The sequence below is a fragment of the Labrus bergylta genome, chromosome 10 (assembly GCF_963930695.1).
Source record: "Labrus bergylta chromosome 10, fLabBer1.1, whole genome shotgun sequence".
NCBI classification, from domain to species: Eukaryota; Metazoa; Chordata; class Actinopteri; order Labriformes; family Labridae; genus Labrus; species Labrus bergylta.
Genome location: NC_089204.1, coordinates 13623685 through 13645720, shown reverse-complemented (window position 1 = coordinate 13645720; position 22036 = coordinate 13623685). Strand labels below are relative to the sequence as shown.

At 39.0% G+C, this 22036-nt stretch overlaps 1 protein-coding gene across 3 annotated transcripts in view; it reads left to right on the top strand.

Annotated features, from left to right (window-relative positions):
* nckap1 (NCK-associated protein 1) overlaps positions 1-22036 on the top strand; it is a 31815-nt gene that overhangs the window by 3266 nt on the left and 6513 nt on the right. The window contains exons 2-24 of one of the 3 annotated variants that reach the window (XM_020645661.3): positions 3310-3327; positions 9634-9744; positions 12497-12589; positions 12693-12749; positions 12862-13004; positions 13722-13812; positions 14360-14497; positions 14683-14731; positions 14836-14992; positions 15753-15809; positions 16315-16411; positions 17213-17319; positions 17436-17568; positions 18081-18162; positions 18388-18446; positions 18567-18712; positions 18897-19029; positions 19168-19287; positions 19432-19571; positions 20056-20187; positions 20855-21073; positions 21352-21482; positions 21648-21745. In XM_020645661.3, the coding sequence (XP_020501317.1) occupies positions 3310-3327; positions 9634-9744; positions 12497-12589; positions 12693-12749; positions 12862-13004; positions 13722-13812; positions 14360-14497; positions 14683-14731; positions 14836-14992; positions 15753-15809; positions 16315-16411; positions 17213-17319; positions 17436-17568; positions 18081-18162; positions 18388-18446; positions 18567-18712; positions 18897-19029; positions 19168-19287; positions 19432-19571; positions 20056-20187; positions 20855-21073; positions 21352-21482; positions 21648-21745 (2511 nt within the window). The remainder of the gene's footprint in view (positions 1-3309; positions 3328-9633; positions 9745-12496; positions 12590-12692; positions 12750-12861; positions 13005-13721; positions 13813-14359; positions 14498-14682; positions 14732-14835; positions 14993-15752; positions 15810-16314; positions 16412-17212; positions 17320-17435; positions 17569-18080; positions 18163-18387; positions 18447-18566; positions 18713-18896; positions 19030-19167; positions 19288-19431; positions 19572-20055; positions 20188-20854; positions 21074-21351; positions 21483-21647; positions 21746-22036) is intronic. The other 2 variants (XM_020645665.2, XM_020645664.2) reach the window with 2 other exon arrangements.

Here is a 22036-nt window from a genome sequence, read left to right as displayed (position 1 = left end):
TTTTTTCTCGACCATTTTGACTCCTGAGATGACCTACGGGTATTTCAGACTTGCACCCATTGTCTGAATGAGAGTCAATTCTGCTTTTAATTTTTGAAAATCAAAATTGAAAGCTCTTGTAGAGAAATTTTGAATTTCAAGTCAAAAGTTTGGACAACCTAAATGTTAAGACTTGCTAACCATGTTGGTCAATAAGCAGTCAGTTGATGCAACAGAGTAACTCATTCAAAACATTAAGCAGTTACATTTTCTTCGACACGTGCTGGGGAGGATATCACCTTTTTTTTTTTTTTCTCCCTCTTTTTCCAGACCAGTTCAGTCACTACTAGTCCCCTGTTGTTAACAATGTGTGTTTTTAAATTATTATTTTTTTTTAGATTTTTAAATATAAATAGTTTCAAGACGATTCAGTGGTTTTTGTGATTTCAATCTGGTATCAACATCTTTTACTTCTATCTACTGTACTTTATTCTAACAACAATATCGGCTTCATTGTTGTGGCCCAGAATGCACCTGAAAGTGTAGATCGGTTCTGGGCTTACCTCTACGGTGGATCAGAGGACTACGTCAGCTGCTTTCAAAAATTAACAATGACCTACTATGGGAATAAAAATGACACATTGACTTTTAATGAAGGACATCTTTTTGGGCATTTTTACAGCTCATTTATGATATTAATGATTTTGAGAAATACCTGCAGACTTTCACCTTCTCCATTGCACGACTGCAAATATCATGCTTGGATGGAAGCAGACTCATGAATGTGTGCTGACATGTTTGCTCGGGATTCCCTTTTCTCTTTGGTATTCAGTCAAGCAGTGTGACTACGCATAAATGCGTACGCAAACACACAGATTTCTGATATGTTATCACACTACAGTTAGTCGGAAACCCTTGGAAAACTATTTGATTAGTATTCATTTTTACAGAATTAGGTTTGTTGCAGAAATAAATCAATAAGTATGTTAAGTATGTTTCTTTACAAATTTACTAAGACGTTGTGTATTTTTGTTAACGTTACAGACAGAAGGGTTGATTACTCAATAATATTGTCTCGCTGTAGGTTTCCGTATCTGTTAATATTCCTCTTTGTTTCTACTTCCCAAAACGAAAGTCAACTTATATGATGCGGAACATGATTGTTTAGTTTACAATTCACTAAAAAGGTCTTAGACACATTCAAAGTTTGCGTACGAACAATACTGTACATTAGATTAGTGTATCGATCGTGGTTGGTGTTCTTACACAGCTTAAAAGGGGGGTGAAATGCTAAAATGGTCTGCAAATATTGATAATATCGATTTTCATTTGGAGAAACAGGAGGCACATTCAGAGATTATGCAAATTCAAAAACAAAAAAAAAAGTGCTGAAGAAATGTAATAAAGAAATGTGCTGCAGACATGCTGCAAATTCATTAGCCATACAAAGTCAAAAGCTCACAAGCCCAAGAAAACAACTGTGAAAGAAAAAAGCTGCAAACTCAGTCATCACCGTGGAAGCTCTTGGGCTGTTGGATCTTCATAGGGGTTTGGTGCTGCATTCGCCCAAGCCATGCGACCCCCTACTTGCGACCTTAAACTCTTTCTGACGTGATGGCTGGTTATGCACTATTTTTGTTTTCTGTGCTTTTGTGTTTTTGACTTTGCAGTTAATGTATCTGTTTGGACTTTTCTGCAGAGCATTTTCATTTTTGTCTTTCTCTGGACTTTTGCATGTTGTTTTGAATTTCCATCGTTCCTGACTTACCGCCCTTTTCTTCGAATGGAAATCACTTGGGCATTGCACAGGTTTGCCCTTGTTGGCTACGACACTCTTTAGCCAACATATACACTGATATTCAGATCTGATCGCTTTCTAATTCTGTATAGTAGGATATCTGGCTCACCTCAATGGCAGTCAAATGGTATGCTCAAGCTGCAATGCAGCCAACCACCACTGGACAGCGCTATAGCGATAGACTGGCTGTAACTCTTGTTAATGGGCCTGCTCTCCCTACTCTACTACCTGGATGTAAACACGCACTGCGAATGGATAGCATCTTTTAGTAGCAGCATGGTTTGGCAGTATTTGTTTCTACATATCTAGGCAGTGTGAGGTTAAACTGGCATATTGACAGGAACAATGCGTAACCACATTCAACACAGGCATGTGGATGTTAACCTGCAGGGAGGAGCGAAGACTGACTGTGCTATCATTGCTAATGTTAGCCACACTCGGCAAGCCAAATTACCTGCAGGCAATTTTACATAAATCATGCCAAATGATTTGACTGTGTCCCAGTGTTTTTTTTACATTTAGATAGTCTGTTAGTCTGAATTTCAATTTCTGTTCAACAGACAAGAAAATTAGTTGCCTAGGAACATCCCCATTCTGAAGCCACTACTCAAAATCAGAGCAGGCATGGGAAACACATGGTATGAAAAAGAAATATGTACGCAAGCAATGCATTTTTAAACATCAAAATGTTAGTTTGACACAAAATGTGGAGCCTTGGAAGCATGGGCCTTGCATATACACCATTTGACCAAGATGAAGCCCCAGCTGGCCCAGAGCTATCCTCAGATCTGTTGATATCTATTTGGTGGCAACTACATGGTTTGCTCACACAATAGCAAGTCATTAAATGAGATGAGAGAAAGAGAAAATGTGATTATATGTTGTTGAGAAAAGCACTAGTGCAATATGAAGTTACATCAAATTCATGTTATGACTATGCGACCTACGAAGTCAAATTTTAAAACTTGCATATACATCAGTAATTATTTAATGCACGTCATATCACCATTGCAATGTAGAAGTAAACCCTTGTGCTTCAGTGAACAGGAAGCACTGTATTATCCGTAACCCGGCAACAGCAATGGAGAAGAAAAGTGGAGAAAGTAATGCAGCCAATGAAATCTGCAGGAGCCAAACTTTGTCTTCACACTGTTCTGTATGACACAGCCAGTGTCAGCCATATTATGTCAGCCTTTCCGCATTATAACAAATTGATTTTATTTTCAATGATTGTGTAGGGAGGATTACTACACCTTGTGTTACTTTGAAGATGGTGTGCATTAAAGAAAAGTGTTAATATAATTACATGTTGGCACAGCATGTGTTGTTTTTATGTATATTGATATTTATTTGCCAGAATAGCTGTTCCTAACTAATCTGAGATATAACACCTGTTTTAAGACATGCATGCATGTGTGCTTGTGTGAGCGAGTGTGTAGACCAGTGATCCAGCAGTTTGTCTGGGTGGGCTCTTTGTTTTGATTTCTTCTCTTCTTCTCTCCGTTCCAATGCTTCCCCCCTCTCCTATGCAGCAAGGACAAGTTTGGAAGGTTTGCAAAGTTTATCACCTTCCACTGATGAAACCACACCCACCCCTTCACCCTTCCTCAACTCCTTCCTCCTTCCCATCCTCCTCCTCCTCCTCCTCCTCCTCCTCCTCCCTCTGCTCCTCCGGGCTACCTGTACTGATCTGTTGGTCCTCTCCTTCTGTGCCTCACTCCTACTCTTGCTTAAATTTAATGCTGAAAGTACGCCTGGGCTGCATTCATTGTCAGTTTTACCAAACTGCAGTGGCAATTCAGCGTGTTGATTCATTTTGTCATCATACAGAACACATCACATGCACATTATCTTTCTGTGCTTTGTTTGGATAAAGGAAATGTTTTGCTTTTAATAAGTCTACCAAGCAAAACTAGATTTGAAACCTCTTTCTTTTAACAGGTGATCAAGTCTTGATTAAATCCCCCCCTTACATGGTAGCATAGGTCCATGGTCATTAATAATTTGTCACATGGAAAATAGTTTTATGATTTTATGAACCATTTGATGTTGGAGGCCACCTCCTGATTTAAACCCCACCACTTCTAAAGAAAGTGAACTTCATAAAATAACTAGTTTTAAATTAGAGTAAAATAATCTACATCCTCAATAATGAATTGACATAGGAGGAATAAATGTTTAATCAGCTCCAACTGCTGCCCTGTTACAGTCATCCTCCTCCTCCTCCACTCACAGCAGAGTGGTAAGGGAGCCATCTTTGTAGAAAGTCCCAGTAGTTAAAAAAAGAAATTCAATGTTGAAATTGGCAGGCTAAAAGCTAGTTATCTAACTAAACAAGGTGACTAAAGGTCACATTATGTATGTTCAAGGTCTGGTCTGTTAAATAACTATTAGGCAAAGGTAAAAAAAAAAGTTGTCAATAAAGCTGTACAATCGATACAGTTGTCTGGAAGAGTTAAAAAGAAATAGTTTCTTTTTTCAGCAATATCCCACTTCTGTTTAACGCAGTGTAGTTTTGTCTTTCCATCAAATTACTGAAAATGGTAGTGGTATTAACGACGACCCAGATTGACAAGTCTCAAAATTGGTATCAATATAAAAAAGAATGATCTCCATCCCTAATATTTATCATTTGCTCAGCTTAGATATTAATCATCCACCCTTTATTTAGACTAAACAAGACTTATTTTTGTACTTACAGCTTTTATCCTTAATTTTTTTTTGAAGAAGGAACAAGTACAACATTTCTGTCAGCTCAACAGGATGAGTGAAGGCAGTGAGCCAGCTCTTAGCTGGTTGTTGTAGTTCTTTAGTCCAGCTGTTCTTAATCACATGAAGCCATCCATTCTTTGGAGCTCTCTTATTTTGCAGTCGTTAATCCCTACTTAAGAAAAACAAGAGAGCTCGCACTGTGAGGAATGAAAGACAAATACTTATTCATCTCAGAGAAGAGCAGTGTGTTTTTGCATGGTTTACTGGGACTCTGAAGGATCACTCTGAAGAGGTGCCATGGGGTGTTGGAATATTTCATCCAGTAATTAGCAGCCGTAATTAGCTTTCAGATGTAGCTTTCCCTGGCCCACTGATATCCATTACAGGGTCCCCTGCCATATGTCGGTCAGAGTGGGGACTCTTTTGAGAAGCTCAGCTCTTAATTGCTACCCGGAGTGGAGGAACGATGGTGGAGGCGAGACTAAGGTCTGTTCTGGTATCCAGGCAACAGTCCCTTCACTCTTCCCTGACCACTACTGATCCTCAGCTTATTCCCATGACCTGTCCCTTCATTCACTGCGTCTCTCCTCCCTACCACGCATCCTACCATCAGCCCCCAAACCACCCGAACCCAGCCAGTCAGCTTACGCACTAGCCAACACAAGAATTAATGGACAGTGCCATGCCATGGGAATGACAGTTATTTACTTCTTTTTTACTTCTGAAAATGAAATTTAAAGAACTAGCTGAATGGTATTCGATAGTGTGGCTGTATAAAGTAAGCTAGGTCTCTATTGTAATTTTGAACACCTAGTTATGTTGTTTTTCATGTGTCAGCCCAACAACGCTTGTTAAACTTACAATAGACCACAGCTTACCATTATCCAAAGTACAGGTGTGTAGTCAATCATGCTGTTGATTTTTGTCTGGCAGTCACTTTTCAATTGCCTTATGAGTTGTGTTTTCCCTACATCTCAGAAATTTGTGAAAAACTTAACCAAACACGAAGATTTCCCTAAATGTCTTTTTCTTTTTGTCCACAACCCAAAGATATTCAAGTATTCTGAATTATGGAGTTGGGTGTCACCATTTGTAAATCAACCCAAGTATTACTTCCCGAATTATATGTTCAGAGTGTTTCTATATCAGCACTTAAAAGAAAAAACACACTAAGAAGCTGCTGATTGGCTGATTGGCTCCAATCGGCCTACATAGGCCAATTTTACTGGCTAACCAATATTAGGTTTTCACGAGTCATTTGTGAGATGACAAATGCATATCATGAATCAAAATGATTTAAAGTCGCATTTCACAGCCACGCATTTGACAATCACAGTTTATAAAACCATTTTCTTCCTCTTTCTTCAGGTGCTTTAGTAATCTATGATTTAAAGCATACAATTCAGCATCACAACAACAAGAATACAAAGACAACAATCCAACCACAAAGAGAGATGTTGACAATGATGTATTAGATTTTATTTTGCCATAAATGATCGATATTGAGAGAACAAAACACCTTTTTATATGAATAAAAAAAGACCATACATTTTTAAAAAGTTGACATTATTTATCGAAAGATGTTCAAATTATAGAAACAGAAAAATGACTGTCAGCCACTAGAGTGAGTTTGGGCCAATACATTGGAAAACGACTGAACAGTTACAGCCAACATACTTGTGTTATGAAGTAACCAGGAAGTGTTTTTCACTCTGCAGTTCCCCGGCGTGAGTCAAAGGGTAACTACATCAAAGTAGCCGTTGTAGACATTAGTCTTGTTGTGTAGGGTGAGACGAGAGATGTGTTGTCATCAGAAGAGCATTGTGTTAGTAAATCAAGGCTTGTGCTTCTGCAATTGCATGGATTCCACAGTCGCATCTTGATTCCTTGTTTCTCATTTAACATTCAGTTAAAATTCAGTCTGCCTCTCTGATACCTAAACAGATTTTCCTCGGCCAGTAGCCGGGTAAACAAACAATAACACTGGCAATAAGCAATGGTGACTGGGGACGTTTGAAAATCTGGTCAGGGGTGAGAGAGGTGGGTGCAAGGAAACAAGCTGAGACTCAAAAGTCCGAGTCTGTGTCATTGATGACAAATCGTGCTGAAATCGTGTTGATGTTGTATGTTTTTTCTGTGTCAGACCCCCCCCCACCCCCCCCAGTGTCCCAAGTGTTTAATGTGTGTGAGACCTGCAGTAAAGGGGATGTTTCAGACTCAGCTCTACAAGAGCTTGGCATGCCTGTTTTTGGTGTTTTAAGTTAATGACGTAGCTTCAGCTAAAGATTCAGACTTAAGTCACTCTGATGAGTTTGTGTTTAAAAATGCAAAATGTTTATTAGATTAGGCAAGAATCCCCACCACTATAAAAGATTTCTAACTGCGGAAATGGAGAGTTTTTGAAATGCCGCTGTCCGCATTTTAGTTCTAAAACTGTGTATTTGATTAGCTTCCTGATTGGGTCATCATGCAGATGTAGCCTAAACAGATAAACTGAAGTGGGTTATGGCTAAGTAGCTAGCATGATAACTGTTACTCAGTTGTGTTTTTCATCGAGCACCCTGTTTTTGCTCCCTATTATTTTAATAGTAGACCAGGTTCAATTGATTTATTCAACTTGTTGCCTTTGTAGCTAGTCTGTTAATTCACAGAGAAATACACACACACACCATATACACACTGTAGCTTTTTTTCACCTCATGTTGTGTTCAGGGTGGGAGGTTGAAATGCTGTGACAATGTTTGACTGTATTCCAGGTTCTAGTTGTTATCACCTTCTATAAGGACAACTGTAAAGACAATTGATACAAAAATAAGCCATAGACAACGCAGCCTATTTGATTACTAATTGGGCTAATGTTAGGCAGCAGTTAATGTTAGCGTTCAACCACATTAGCTAAAATTACATTTTCAGCTATGCTATGCTTTTTCATAGTTTGCGGGGAAGTGCGCCTTTCCAATTGTATCACGTAGCACTATCCAACAGCAATAGTAGCTTTGAACCATTTCCTTGCTTCCTGGAACACAGCAGTATGACAGTGTGACAGCATTTGAGATTCCCACCCTGAGCATGGCATCAGGAAAAAATGGCTACCATGTGAATATGGTCAATGAAACATTTAATTCCTTAATTTTCACGAGACATTTTTTCTAATTTCTTGGCAGTTAAGTTTTCAGACTGTACACCGACAACCACATGTATTGTCAGAAGTGAAGTGTTTTGCAAATTGTGACTACGGGGACAACTGTAAAATCAGTTTTTGTTATTGTACAAGAGACGTGGAACTCTCCACTGCCACTGTAGTTGGCATGAACAGAGTCGTCAGCCTGTGTTTGATCACATCTGTGCTCATGTAAACTAGCATGTGTTGCCGTTTTGTGCTTTCATTTTGTACTGGCTGATGCTGGAAAAAGTTTCAGCGCCATGCAAACTGAAATCTAGGTTTTTCTTTTGGTTGTGTTGCTGTTCCAAGCCTGTTAGATGTGATTACATTAACAGTGTAGTTCTGTGTTGTAGGTTTCATTTTGAGAACTTTTATGCTTTAAACTCAAACCTTGACCACGAGAAGGTGAATCCTCAGAACGGTCAAAGACACTGACCTCTTCTAGGATCGCTCCTCCGTGTTGGCAGCCAGCAAACTTTGTATACATTCACTCTGTTGATGGCACCTGCATGGACTACATCTTCCTCACTAGTCACTACTACACTACCCATAATGCATGAGTGCTGTTGCTTCCATACAGAGTCTGTCCAGTCAGGCGGATACAGGAACACCTTCTGAGGAAAATAAGAATGTTGATATAAAAAAATATATATTAAAGCTGATGTTCAGCTCGTGTAAATAGCAGGAAATACAGACAATAATTTTTCTGTAATTTTAACTCACATTTTTGTGTACCCACTTGATTTCAGCTCTCCCTACTTCCCTTCCTCTTCACTTTCTTTCTACTCACTTGCATTTCTTTTTCCCTCTCTCATTTCTGTCATTCAGTCCCTTCTTCATGCCACCCATCCATCACTCAGCCTGTCATGCAGACTACTAATGGCTCAGAGACTGTTTGTAGCTGAACCCCTCTCATTACCAAACACCCTCCCACTGGTTCTCATACTGCTCTGTGTTGGCAAAGTTTAACTTTAATGGCTGCCAAGGTGGACATTTCTAGGTGATCCAAATGAGGCAGCCTCAATTATTAGTTACTTAAAAAAAAAAGTTCATTATGAAGATCAAGACACAGAAAACATTGTCCAAGTGAGCTGCAACAATGAATCAATTATCTATTCTATACAATGAATAAAGAACTATTAGAGTAGAAATGAATTGCTTTAAGTAATTTTGGGGAAAAAATTCAATATTTGTTAACGAAGGAACACAATTACACTTTTTCTCACTTTTCAATATCAGCAAACAAATATTTCCCTTTTATCGAAAAATTAATTTACTGTCTTTTAGTGATGAATCTTTTAGTGATGAGACTTAATCTTTGTCGTTATCACAACTACCGGTATATGTATTTAAATATAAAATGTACATTTCACTATGTTGCCGTGGGCTTTGATGATCCACATATCCACTTTTAAAAAAACCTGAAATAATCAATCTATTACAATATTTTTATTTGTATTTGTTTTTACATTGATGAATGGATTAATTGACTTATTGTTGCAGCGGAGCCTATGAGAACCACTGATCACTTCAGGCTGTAGCTCAGTCTTTGTTCGACAGTTGAACCTGGTTTATCCAAACATAAAAGCACTACCTTTCAAATTTAATCCAACAAAGTGGGAAATCCCCAGAACTGATTGTGAAGCATTTTGAGAGCTCCTTTTTGCCATGTCTATCTTGGTGGAAAAATTAGACTACACCCACAGAATGTTTCTTTAAGTTTGTTTTCATGAGCCTCCAGTCTTCACAAATTGTCCTTAGTTTCAGTATTTCATTCACCTGAACCCCTCCTCGTATCCAGGGCTGGGATAAACCAGTTTTCACTGTTGGCAAAAAAATCATTCCCTGTTGAGGACCAAACATCTAACATGTCTGACCATGAGGATTGAAAATGTTAGAGTTAGATGTGTCTCAGTAGCAGCATTGTCATTTAACTTGTGTTTCTGCTCCCCTCACTTCTAATTCTCTTGTCCTTTTCCAGGCATGTGGCGATCCCAAGGCTAAGCCCTCCTATCTCGTTGATAAGAACTTGGAGTCTGCGGTTAAATTTATTGTAAGAAAGTTCCCTGCTGTGGAGACGCGGAATAATAATGTAAGTTCATCTGCATGGATGTCTGCGTTGTATAGAAAAGGAGTGTCTGCTCGTTGGTATGATTGATTATCATGCATTAGCATCACGTTTAAAATACTATTTTAAACATTATTTCTTATATTTATTTTTCTTATATTCATTATTTCTTCTTTATATTTAAACCAGCCTTTTTTGGTTGCACTAAAATATGAAGCTGAGCAGACCTGGGTAACACAAAGGAAATAACTGCTGCAACCCAGGGGCGCTGGATTTGAATTATTATAACATGTACTTCTGCCTAATTCTAATCATTTTCCATTGTAATAGAAGTTTAGTATTTTAACCACGTCATCCTTAAATGTTCCTTCGTCCCTAACCCAGTTATATTCAATTTGATGTCAGAGAGGAGGAAAGGAATCAGAAACCATTCACACTAAGCCGAGCAGATGATTAATTAAGTAGACCACTTGAAAACCAATCTATTAATTGGTTATTTATTTATTTATCACATATTCATTTCATCTTGAACAAAATTGAACACTTACATCAACATGACTCAATATGAAGTGACATGATAAGCTAACCTCTAGAGTTGAATCCTCTTTTTGAATTGAAAAAAAAAAAAAAAAAAAGCATCTTGGTTGACTTTTTGATTTAGTGTACATCGTTTATAGAAAGATATTCTCCACCCAGATTTCCCTGGATAGTTTGTCATTGTTGAACTGATATTAGATTTACATTTCAGGTTTCAGGTACGACCTTTCAACTGAATTAAGTCCTAAAGTGTGTATGTGTGTGTTTTTGAAGTGAGTGAACTAAACTCATTATGAGTCATTGCTCATCAAATGTCTTTCAGCTTTACTCGTTAGCTTAGCTCAAAGCTGCCTGCCCATGTGTTTTTGTGACGATGTCATTTAGCAAACAGCTCTGTGTATGTACACGCGTGTGTGTGTGTGTGTGTGTGTTGGTGACTGCGTGCCCGCTTGTGTGCTTGTGTAGGTGATGCGCGTGTGTGTTTGTGTGTGCTTGAGTAGGTGACTGTGTGTGACTGTGTGTGACTGTGTGTGCGTCGAGCTAACTGCTTTACTCAGTATATTTGTGCAGAAATTGTCTCTTATGTTGTTTTCTGCTTTGTTTCCGTGTTCGTTTGTGTTCTGCATGCTAAACTTGGCTTATTCCGGACTTGTGCTTTTTGGTAAGTTTTTGTAACTTTATGTATTTAAGTTTTGTAATACTGTAATTTTTTGTACCTGTTTTTGACGCTGATTTTGGAGTGTGTTTTGCTTTGCGCCGCTCTTCTCTTCTCTACTGGCAGCTTTTTATTTTATTTTTCTAACCTTCATCCACCGAATGACTGAATGACTGCTGGTTTACTACCTGGTTTACCAGCTGGCTGACTGCTAGTTGGTTAAATGGCTTGATGACTGAGCAGCTGACTGCCTGCACTAAGGAGTAGATTTCCTCTTTTAACCTGTCAGTTATCATTTAGGCTAAGATGAATCTTGTTTTTTCAAAATAAAAGAAAACGGGCAGAAATACCCTCTTAACTACCTTTCCAAATCTATAGAGATTTAAGAAAGAAAACCTTTCTTTCCTTTCTTTAACCTCTAGGTTGAGCTAAGATCATTTCAACTCCTTGGTTCAGCAGGATCACACTTTGTACACTCGTCTTTTCTCACACTTTTCCCACTTTATCTTGTTCATCTCAAATCGTCCCTGTTTTGAACAGAAACAGGCCGCTTTGGGTGTTGGGTTGAATTTACGTACATAAATTATAATGCTTCATTCATTTCTGTCAGGTAAAATAAAGCCGCTTTACCTGCTAGAGATAGAGCTTATTAAAAGATTAAAGAGTGACAATCTTTTACAGCTGAGCTTCTTTTCAAGTTTGGGTTTTTACTGCATTGCATCCTGAGTTTAACTTTTCCAGACGTCGACAGATACAGAAAAAGGTTTCTGTATTTCTGTGCTTTGTTCACTTCTCCTCCTCTAACTTCTGATATATCTATCTCGATGCTGCTGGTTGCTTTGAAAGCCACATTTTTACTTTGGTCAAACATTTTTTTTACTTAAATAAATGAAGACACTGTCACACTGAAGACAATATACTTATACATACTTACATTTTGTTAGTAAGAGTTTCCCGCATGTCCTGGAAATGTTTTACCAAAGTAAAAAATGACTTCAAAATGATACATCTATGTATCTAATTGTGTTTCTCTTTGTTTGTATTTATGAAGAAAAAGCATGAGTTTTTGCAAGCTCTAATATCACTAAATTATTCAGCATCTCATTTATATCAGTATGAAGGTAGTAAAATGAGGGTCATTTTCAGAAAAGGGTCAGACCTTTAAACACATCACAAGATGTGGTTCTGTAAAATCATTCGAGTCAGAGCCTGGTCCTTTTGATCTGTTAGAAAGCTTTGGGCTGGTGAATTTGATACACCTCTCATAATAGCACTTAGCATGATTTTTAAGTAAAAACAAATGTAACATTTGCATTATGCATTTCTGCTACTCAGAATGAAAAACTAAAAAAGGAAAAATGTCAGTTCATGGATGATTTGGTAGTTCAGCTGTTTAATCAGGGAATCTCAGAAATGTACAACTTTCATCAAGGATAGAGAACATTTATAAAGAAGAGTGAACAAACAAACAAACAATGTCTAGGCATGAGTCAGACTAAATAGAAATATAAAGAGTATATGATGTCAGTACTTTGTATCATAGCTTTTTTTTTTTTAACTGTGTGCATCCTGCCGTGTTTGCAGCAACAGTTGGCTCAGCTGCAGAAAGAAAAGTCTGAGATTCTGAAGAACCTGGCTCTCTACTACTTCACCTTTGTGGATGTCATGGAATTCAAGGTGGGAAAACACACGCGTGCGCGCACACACACACACACACACTAACTGCTTACTGTGTGAGGGATTCTAATAAATGCATTTGTATTGAAACTTGTCTCTACAGGACCACGTGTGTGAGCTGCTGAACACCATAGACGCTTGCCAGGTCTTCTTTGACATTGTAAGTGCAGAACCTAAATGAGTTAACGCTTTATTTAACGGTTGCACTGCTTGGTCTCGAGAACATTATTTAAGTGTTTAGGAAAATGTCTGACTGTGGATTTTTCTATCAGACGGTGAACTTTGACCTGACCAAGAACTACCTGGACCTGGTGGTGACCTACACTACTCTGATGACGATACTGTCTCGTATAGAGGAGAGGAAGGCCATTATAGGACTGTACAACTACGCCCACGAGATGACGCATGGAGCCAGGTGAATGAAACTTACAATCTAATCTTACTAATGTGATGCACATTTTTGGACAACTGTTGGGAACATATACAAAAGAAAATGGAAATGAATGCATATACCCATCCAATACTGTTGTAAATTTATTAGGAGGAAAACAGTGGGAATATTTAATGCTTAAGTTTGGTACCATTCAAAATTGTTAACAAAAAAATGGGTCAACCATAGATGTGATTAAACCAGCACAAATCAAAGCTCTTTGCTGAACTCTTCAGTAGTAACATTTGAATCACAAGCACATCATAACTATTAAGATGACCTGGATGACTGAGAACCTACACAGAAGTAACCATTAATTGGACTTGAACAATAAAAACCTTAAATTCTGAACCTACTGTGAGACTGCGTGTGTTTGATGCATGTGTTTACTCAAAGCTGCTGTGAATTAATGGGTTGTTAAGTGTGCATATTGGAAATGCACATTAAATAGATGGATTGAAAATCGCATATGTTTACCAGCACGTAAAAACAAACACACATTAGTGATAGAAACAGCACAGCAGGACTTTAAAGCTCCACCAGTCAGAAATCTGCCCTGAGATACACCCAAGTACAGAGATGAACTAGTATTCTGCATTAGGCACATCAAAACATACCGACCCAGCCATCTTATGTTATCATTATGATGCTCCATCAATCCCCATCGTCTCTATAGTTACTAATTTACTGCTTGTGTCACAGTGACCGGGAGTACCCCAGGCTGGGCCAGATGATCGTGGATTACGAGAACCCGCTGAAGAAGATGATGGAGGAGTTTGTTCCTCATGGAAAGGTGAAAGAGCTTTGTTCATATTTGGTGCTCAACTGAAACCTCTTTGTCTTTGTGCCCTTATACATTGTTTTCTGTTTGTTGTATCCTTCTGTATACACTGATATCTTCGTTGTACTCATTCTGTAAACCCTTAAGTTTACTTCAATGGATTTAATGTGGCACTGTTGCCTTACCGGCCACTTTTGAGATAAGTCAGTCAAAGCATAACAATGTCCTGCACTTTAACCGTGAGCTAAAATATAAACTATCTCATGGAAAAAAGGCAAAGTAAAGTAAAATCTGAAATTTACTTTGAAGTTTAGACAGCTCCATTGCAGTTGTTTGTTTACCCTGTACACTGAAAAGTTACATAAATGTAGCCGCTGTGTCATTCTCCCATTCTTGATCATCTCCCAGGCTGATTTAAAAAAAAAACTGAGTTTTTATGCAGATATTCCTCTCTACTACTCCTTTCTTTTTCTTCTCTCTATCCTTTTTCTTTCTCTCTCTTTCTCTCTCTCCGTGCGGTCCTTGCTTCATTACTGTCTCTCTCTTCTCTGTCCTGCAGTCGCTGTCAGATGCTTTGATCAGTCTTCAGATGGTGTATCCCAGGAGGAATCTGTCCGCTGACCAGTGGAGGAATGCCCAGCTGCTCTCTCTCATCTCTGCTCCCTCCACCATGCTCAACCCTGCACAGTCAGACACTGTTAGTATAAAGATGACTACACTCAAATGGATAGATTTAAAGCTACAGCCCTTATTGTTGTTAATCAAAGTCGGAGCTTGAGGCTATTAAATCTATTTATTAATACACATATTAGATGAAATAACTTTAAAATCCAAACAGTAAATAGTTTTGTTTTGAAGTCTGTTGCTCCTGTTTGTCTTTAGATGCCATGTGAATACCTTTCACTGGACGCTATGGAGAAGTGGATCGTTTGTAAGTACTGTAGAAAAACATGGATTCAAACTTCCTGTGTTTATGAAGTCACTGATGTTGTTTATTTAACACAGTCATTAAGTCCTCTCTGCTCCTCTGTCTAGTTGGCTTCATCCTGTGTCACGCGGTGCTCAACAGCGATGCAGCAGCGTTGTCTCTGTGGAAGTTGGCTCTGCAGAGCTCCACCTGCCTCTGCCTGTTCAGAGATGAAGTCTTCCACATCCACAAGGCTGCAGAGGACCTGTTCGTCAACATCAGAGGGTAAGAGTTTCATAGGAGGGGAAACAGATGAGCTGACAAAGAGATTGTTATTCAAACTTATTCTTTATATGTTTTTATCCCTTTTATAACATAAATATAAACACAAGGTGACTGGTTTCAAATAATTCAACCCACAAATATTTATTAAGCAACAACCACTACAAAAATAGTTTCTGATAAGAACTTAAATTTTGTAAAATAACAGATTATATGTAGGGTCATGTCACATAGAGCTACTGTACATATAGTCTACAGTTTAATAAACATAGGTAAATAATCATAGAAAATATTTTTTAAAATCTATTTGATAATCTTTATAGAAGACATAAGACTACCTCAGACAAACCATTTTTGTTATATATTTATATTTTTTTGAAAACACATTTTGTTACAGTTTCTGAAAAAACAGAATTTGTCCAATCCCAAAAAATTAAGACAATTCAATTAACAAAAAAAAAACCTGGCTGACTGCTTCTGGGACTTGTAGCCTCTTTACATGAGGCCCAGATAAATCCCAACGGCTTCCAGTGCACCACATTTCTCATCTTTTGGTGCTGTTTTATATTTTTGCCTCTTGGTTGATCAAAACAAATAATGTTGTTGATTCTCACTTGTGGCTCTGGCAAATTGTGATTGACATTTTCATAACAAACAAGCCTCGAAACCATGTTTGCAGATATCAGAAAACCGTATCTTAGATAGAACTGTGTGGCACAGTTTTGCTCTTTTGTCACATCCTCTTTCCTCGTATGTTTTCCAGGTACAACAAGCGTATCAATGACATCAGAGAGTGCAAGGAGCAGGCCCTGTCTCATGCGTACGTACATAATCGTGTTACTAATCCTGTCATCAGATCCAAACTCAAATCTTCATCCAATCTTTCCTTTTGTTCCCAACGCATGCAAAAATATGCTTTTCTGATTCATTTCTCTGCCCTCATTTTCTGTTTTATTCATTTATATTCCTGCTCACAGGCTTTAGTCTTTCCCTCAGGGAGGCTCACACAGAATCATCACCTTCTTCTTCCCTTTATCCCTTTTTCAGTTCCCCCCCCCTGTTTTATCCTCCCCCTCTGTCTCATCCCAGCTCTTATCCTCTTACTGATTCTGTCTTCCCCTTTCATCTCCACTCTCATTCTTCTGCTGTCACTGCCATCTACTTACTTTTGTGCATCTGCAGGATTGTCCTCAAAGTGTCAAAATACCATTTAACCATGATGCCTGTGTGTCTCCATGCTCTGCTCTGACTTCCTCTCTCTCTCTCTCTCTCTCTCTCTCTCTCTCTCTCTCTCTCTCTCTCTCTCTCTCTCTCTCTCTCTGCAGAGGCTCCATGCACCGAGAGAGACGCAAGTTTCTTCGATCAGCTCTGAAGGAGTTGGCTACCGTTTTGGCTGATCAGCCTGGACTTCTGGGCCCAAAGGTGAAATAGAATTCCACTTGAAACAATTAAATCACATCTTAATTAATCCTGCACCAAGTTTCTTTTATACTATAAACGTGCCTTGCATTGCCTCTGAAATCTGTATAAAGGTCAGGCCAGATTTATAAGTTACTGTATGTTCTCGCTGTCATGGTGTTTCGTTTAGATTCATTCTGAAGTTCATTTAAAAGCCCTCTGCAGCAACTTCACTTCCCTGAGTCTTTACTGTTTACGCGCCATAGAAAACTTCACCACCCGAAGTGCAACCTGTGAGAAGTCATGGCTTCAGTTTTTCTATTTCAACTGAATTTAAAGAGGATTATGAAAACAACAAATCTCCATGCCCCCCTCAGAGATTCACCTATGATACCAGCCTCAGTTGTGTTTAGTTCCTGAGTGAGGCTGAATAACACTGACCTGCTTTTTTAAGAGAGAATGGCTTAATACAGCAGCATAATCACCACTTAATAAATAACCTGAACACACTATCATATATCAGCTATTAATCAATCATGAGTTCAGATAAAAGCACCTCTTATGAATAATGCTCCAGACGTCTGTAACCTTTTTCCTCTGGCTGTAAGGGGACCCTCATGAATGTGTAAATATGTTTCTGAATAGAGTTGCTAAACCCAACTGACTGTAAACGTTTGTTGTTCAGAGACTATGACAATGAGGTCACTGTCTTCTCCTCTTGGTAATTCCCATTTTGATATTTGTTGTTGGGTGTTTTTTTTTTTTTAAATATGTTTATTTGTTTGTCTGTCTTCTCTTATTCCTTCCTCCATTGGTCCCACCCAGGCGTTATTTGTGTTCATGGCGTTGTCGTTTGCCCGTGATGAGATCATCTGGCTGCTTCGTCACGCAGACAACATCCAGAAGAAAAGCACGGATGACTTCATAGACAAGTAAGAAGACATAAACACACCTGGAAGAACAGAGACACACACGTGGAGACAGACGGGTACCTGTTGTACGGTTCATTGTCATCATGTGCATGTGTGTGCGTATGTGTGTTATACAGACACATAGCCGAGTTGATCTTCTACATGGAGGAGCTCAGAGCTCATGTGAGGAAGTACGGTCCTGTGATGCAGCGATACTACGTCCAGTACCTGTCAGGATTTGATGCTGTGGTGCTGAATGAACTGGTGCAGGTAAGAACACACACACACACACACATATACAAACTCAATGAACATGCCGTGCTCTTCATTGTACACACTCCATAACTCGCAAAAATGTGTACACACGATCCACCGCGGCTGTTTCATAGAACATGGAGGTCAGGAGGTCTTTCTGACCTACATCTCAGACTGTATAACAATAATAATAATGTATGATCCGCTCTGACACTGAACTGGACTAATTATCCGCTGCATTTAACACTCTGCCTTTTCTATAAATATATCTTTTAGATATGTGCATGTTTTGGTTGTGTAGTGTAGGATTTGTATCTTTTTAATATTATAATACAACCTACCCTATAGTATGATATTATGCCACATTATAATTATACATATTCTGACTCTTAATCCAGATTTTATGTGGATGAACATTTTAGGCCTCCCCTTTGAAAGCTGTATAGGAAACCATTAGAGTTGAAATGTTCCCACATTGTACATTCCTAACCAGTTTTCTATCTTGTTTTTTTTTTTTTATTGGACAGAACCTGTCTGTGTGTCCAGAGGACGAGTCTATCATCATGTCTTCATTTGTCAACACCATGACCTCTCTCAGTGTCAAACAAGGTAAAGCATCACTTGCTCGACTGTCAGGACTTTGAGAGGAGTGAAAGCAGGAGCAGTATTTCAGGACATGGAGGCAACTACATTGAGTTTACTCACACACAAGTAGAGCCGTACTTGTGATGCGGGCTGGGTACATGTATACTAGTAAACAGAAGCTTTTGTGTTCTTCAAGTCAGGGCATTTTAACGGTTCTGTGACTGATTCCTTGCTGTTTTTGTGTTACAGTAGAGGATGGAGAGGTGTTTGACTTCAGAGGCATGCGACTGGACTGGTTCAGACTGCAGGTGTGAAAACAAATACAGTGCTTACATGTTTCAAAACCAGTCTAAATATTTTGAACATGATTTCTTTGTGGAGTGGAGTGTAAAAATAAAGGATCTCTTGATTGTGTTTACCTTCTGTAGGCCTACACCAGCGTCTCTAAAGCCAGTCTTGGTATAGCTGATCACAAGGAGCTGGGCAAAATGATGAACACCATCATCTTCCACACAAAGATGGTGGACTCTCTGGTGGAGATGCTGGTGGAGACATCAGATCTGTCCATTTTCTGGTGAGACACATTCTTCAAATGACGCTCATATGTAGACTGTTATTTCATCATTTGGTTAACGTCCAAATGATTTACTTCAAGATAAATGTACTGTGATGACAGAGGTATATGTTTATCTTCTAACTTTGGTATTTGTGTCTGTGTGTGTGTGTGTGTGTGTGTGTGTGTGCGTGCATGTTTGTAGCTTCTACAGTCGTGCGTTTGAAAAGATGTTCCAGCAGTGTTTGGAGCTTCCTTCTCAGAGCCGACACTCTATCTGCTTCCCTCTACTCTGCACACACTTTATGTCCTGCACACACGAGCTCTGTCCTGAGGAGGTAAACACACATGCATAGATACCGAAACTTTCCATTTGGATCATAAATACTTGTTCTTTGTTCTACAATGAGTCTTATGTTGATACTAACTTTTCTTTGTTTGTGACTTTGCATGTTTTTACTGTTTCCCCTCCCCAGCGTCACCACATAGGCGATCGCAGCCTGTCGCTGTGCAACATGTTTCTGGATGAGATGGCCAAACAGGCCAGAAATCTGATCACTGACATCTGCACTGAACAATGTACACTCAGCGACCAGGTAGGAGCACGCCATACACACACTATCACAAACGCACCTGGTGATTTCTCTTGTTTGTTCCTTTACTTCCTCCCGTCTCATTTTCTTTAACTCTCTCCAACTTCTGCCTCTCTTCTTCTTCTTCTACTTTTTTTGTGTCTGCAGCTGCTTCCTAAGCACTGTGCGAAGACCATCAGCCAGGCCGTGAACAAGAAGAGCAAGAAGGCGACGGGGAAGAAGGGAGAGCCGGAGAGAGAGAAGCCAGGTGTGGAGAGTATGAGGAAGAACAGACTACTGGTCACCAAGTAAGTGGAATAAACCGAGAAAAACAGCAGAAGACAGGAAGTCTCCCTCCCTCTCACTTGGTTCTGTTTCTTTCATTTTCATTTTCGATAATAATAATAGACCTTGGTTGTATTATTAACATTAATCATCCGTCTTTTTATACAGTCATATAGCTGTTTATCCTCGTGTTGACCATTGACAGTGTTGGTTATGATAATCTTATTGAATCACTCTGTGAACACATAACCATAAAATAATCACTATTCTCCATCTGTGTCACAACGATAATAAAAATAAACCTTGATTCCAAACTCTTAAATTGTGGACACAAGTATTTATGTAAGAATTTGACCTTTTTTTTTACCTTTTACATTTTTAATATTATTTTGTTCTACCATATTCCTCAGCTTCAAACACTCACTTTCTTCACACACTTTAAAAGTTTTATTAATTATTATAGAGTATGTCTAATCTTGTTTTTTTGTTTGTTTTTCTCCTCCCCAGTCTAGATAAACTCCACACAGCGTTATCTGAACTCTGCTTCTCCATCAACTACGTTCCAAACCTGGCTGTGTGGGAGCACACGTTCACACCGAGAGAGTACCTCACCTCGCACCTGGAGATCCGATTTACTAAGTAAACAAATGATACTGATCAAACACTTTTATTTTTAGATTTATTTCGTCTAATTCCATTAAAAGGCTGAGAGATGGTATGGGCCGCTGGTTTAGATCATTTGGTAGAGCAGGCGCTCCGCGAACAGAGGCTACAGTCCCCCGCCACTCTCTTTCTCCACATTACCTGTCACTCGTCTCTCAGCTGTGATATCTAAACACAGGGGAAAAGGCCCAACATGATTCTTTAAAAAAAAAAAGCCCAGATGTTGCTTTTTTAGACATTAAGTTCTTCATTGATACACACATTCCAATCTGCACATTGCACTTTGACACCCTGGATACTTTATGCGCTTTACACTGTTTACATTTTCTACATTTTGTATCTTTAAATATTTATTTTTTAATTTTACATTATATTTCTACCTTTGCTGTATATATGTGTATTAGTAATTTTTGAGTGTTTATTGCATGGCCTTGCAGAACAGTCATTATTACAGACAGCCATCATTACATGGTCAGTGCTGTGAACACCTTTCATTACAGATAATGAGGATGATTTCATTAAAGGGATTTATTAGGAATTAAGAGTGTATGAGGAATATCCCGAAATGAGTTTAATATCAAAAATGTAGAACTGACCACACCTCTGAATGGTTTCTAACATCGCTCTCTGTCTCTGTCTCCAGGTCTATAGTGGGGATGACTATGTACAACCAGGCTACACAGGAGATAGCCAAGCCCAGTGAGCTGCTGACCAGCGTCCGGGCCTACATGACGGTGCTTCAGTCCATAGAGAACTACGTCACCATCGACATCACCCGTGTCTTCAACAACGTCCTCCTTCAGCAGACGCAGCACCTGGACAGCCACGGGGAGCCCACCATCACCAGTCTGTACACAAACTGGTATGCAAGCGTGATCCCTGTCTGTACTGGGGCAGTCAGTTTGAGAGTGTTCAGTAGCCAAAGCAGAAATATCTCCAAAGACCTCTCACTAAAATGTTGTTTTTTGTGCTGTACGGAAATACATATATATATTTTCTTCATTTGTTGGGGGAAACTGTTACAGCTCAAATAAAAAAAATTTAAAAAATGAAATAGCTTTTTCTTGTATTTGCTCTTAAAAGGTCATTGCTCCACATTTTCAGATAATCTTTTTGAAAGAAAAATGTTTGTGTGTCCAGGTACCTAGAAACGCTGCTCCGTCAGGTTAGCAACGGACACATTGCTTACTTCCCTGCCATGAAGGCCTTCGTCAACCTGCCCACAGAGAACGAACTGACTTTCAATGCTGAGGAATACTCCGACATCTCTGGTATGAAAACAGAATTTGTCTTTAGCGGTTTATACTTAACGATGGCAGATGATCATTGGACACACAATGGACAGTCCTTGACTCTACTGCTGTTGTTATCAACAGATTTTCTTCATTGTAGAATCTGTTTACTTTATTTTTGTTATTGTTTGTTTGTTTTCTCAGAGATGCGCTCACTGTCTGAGCTTTTGGGCCCGTATGGTATGAAGTTCCTCAGTGAGAGTCTGATGTGGCACATTTCATCCCAGGTCGCTGAGCTGAAGGTATAAACATAATTCACGAGTATAAACTCAATAATTAAAAAAAGGAACATCATTCCTGCAGTGGTGGAGAAGGTTTTAAGATGCTCAGATTGATTAAGTATTAGTACCGGTCTGTGAAAGTACCTTGATAAAAATCACTGTCATGCATTGATCTGATATGATCAGGGGTGAAAAAGTATGACTGTAAGTGGGGTACCAGATGGCCTAGCGGTTAGGTTATGCCTCTTGTACCCGCCTCTGTCTCCCAGATGTCCTACTCTATCCACTGTCCTATCATCATTTTTTTTTTTT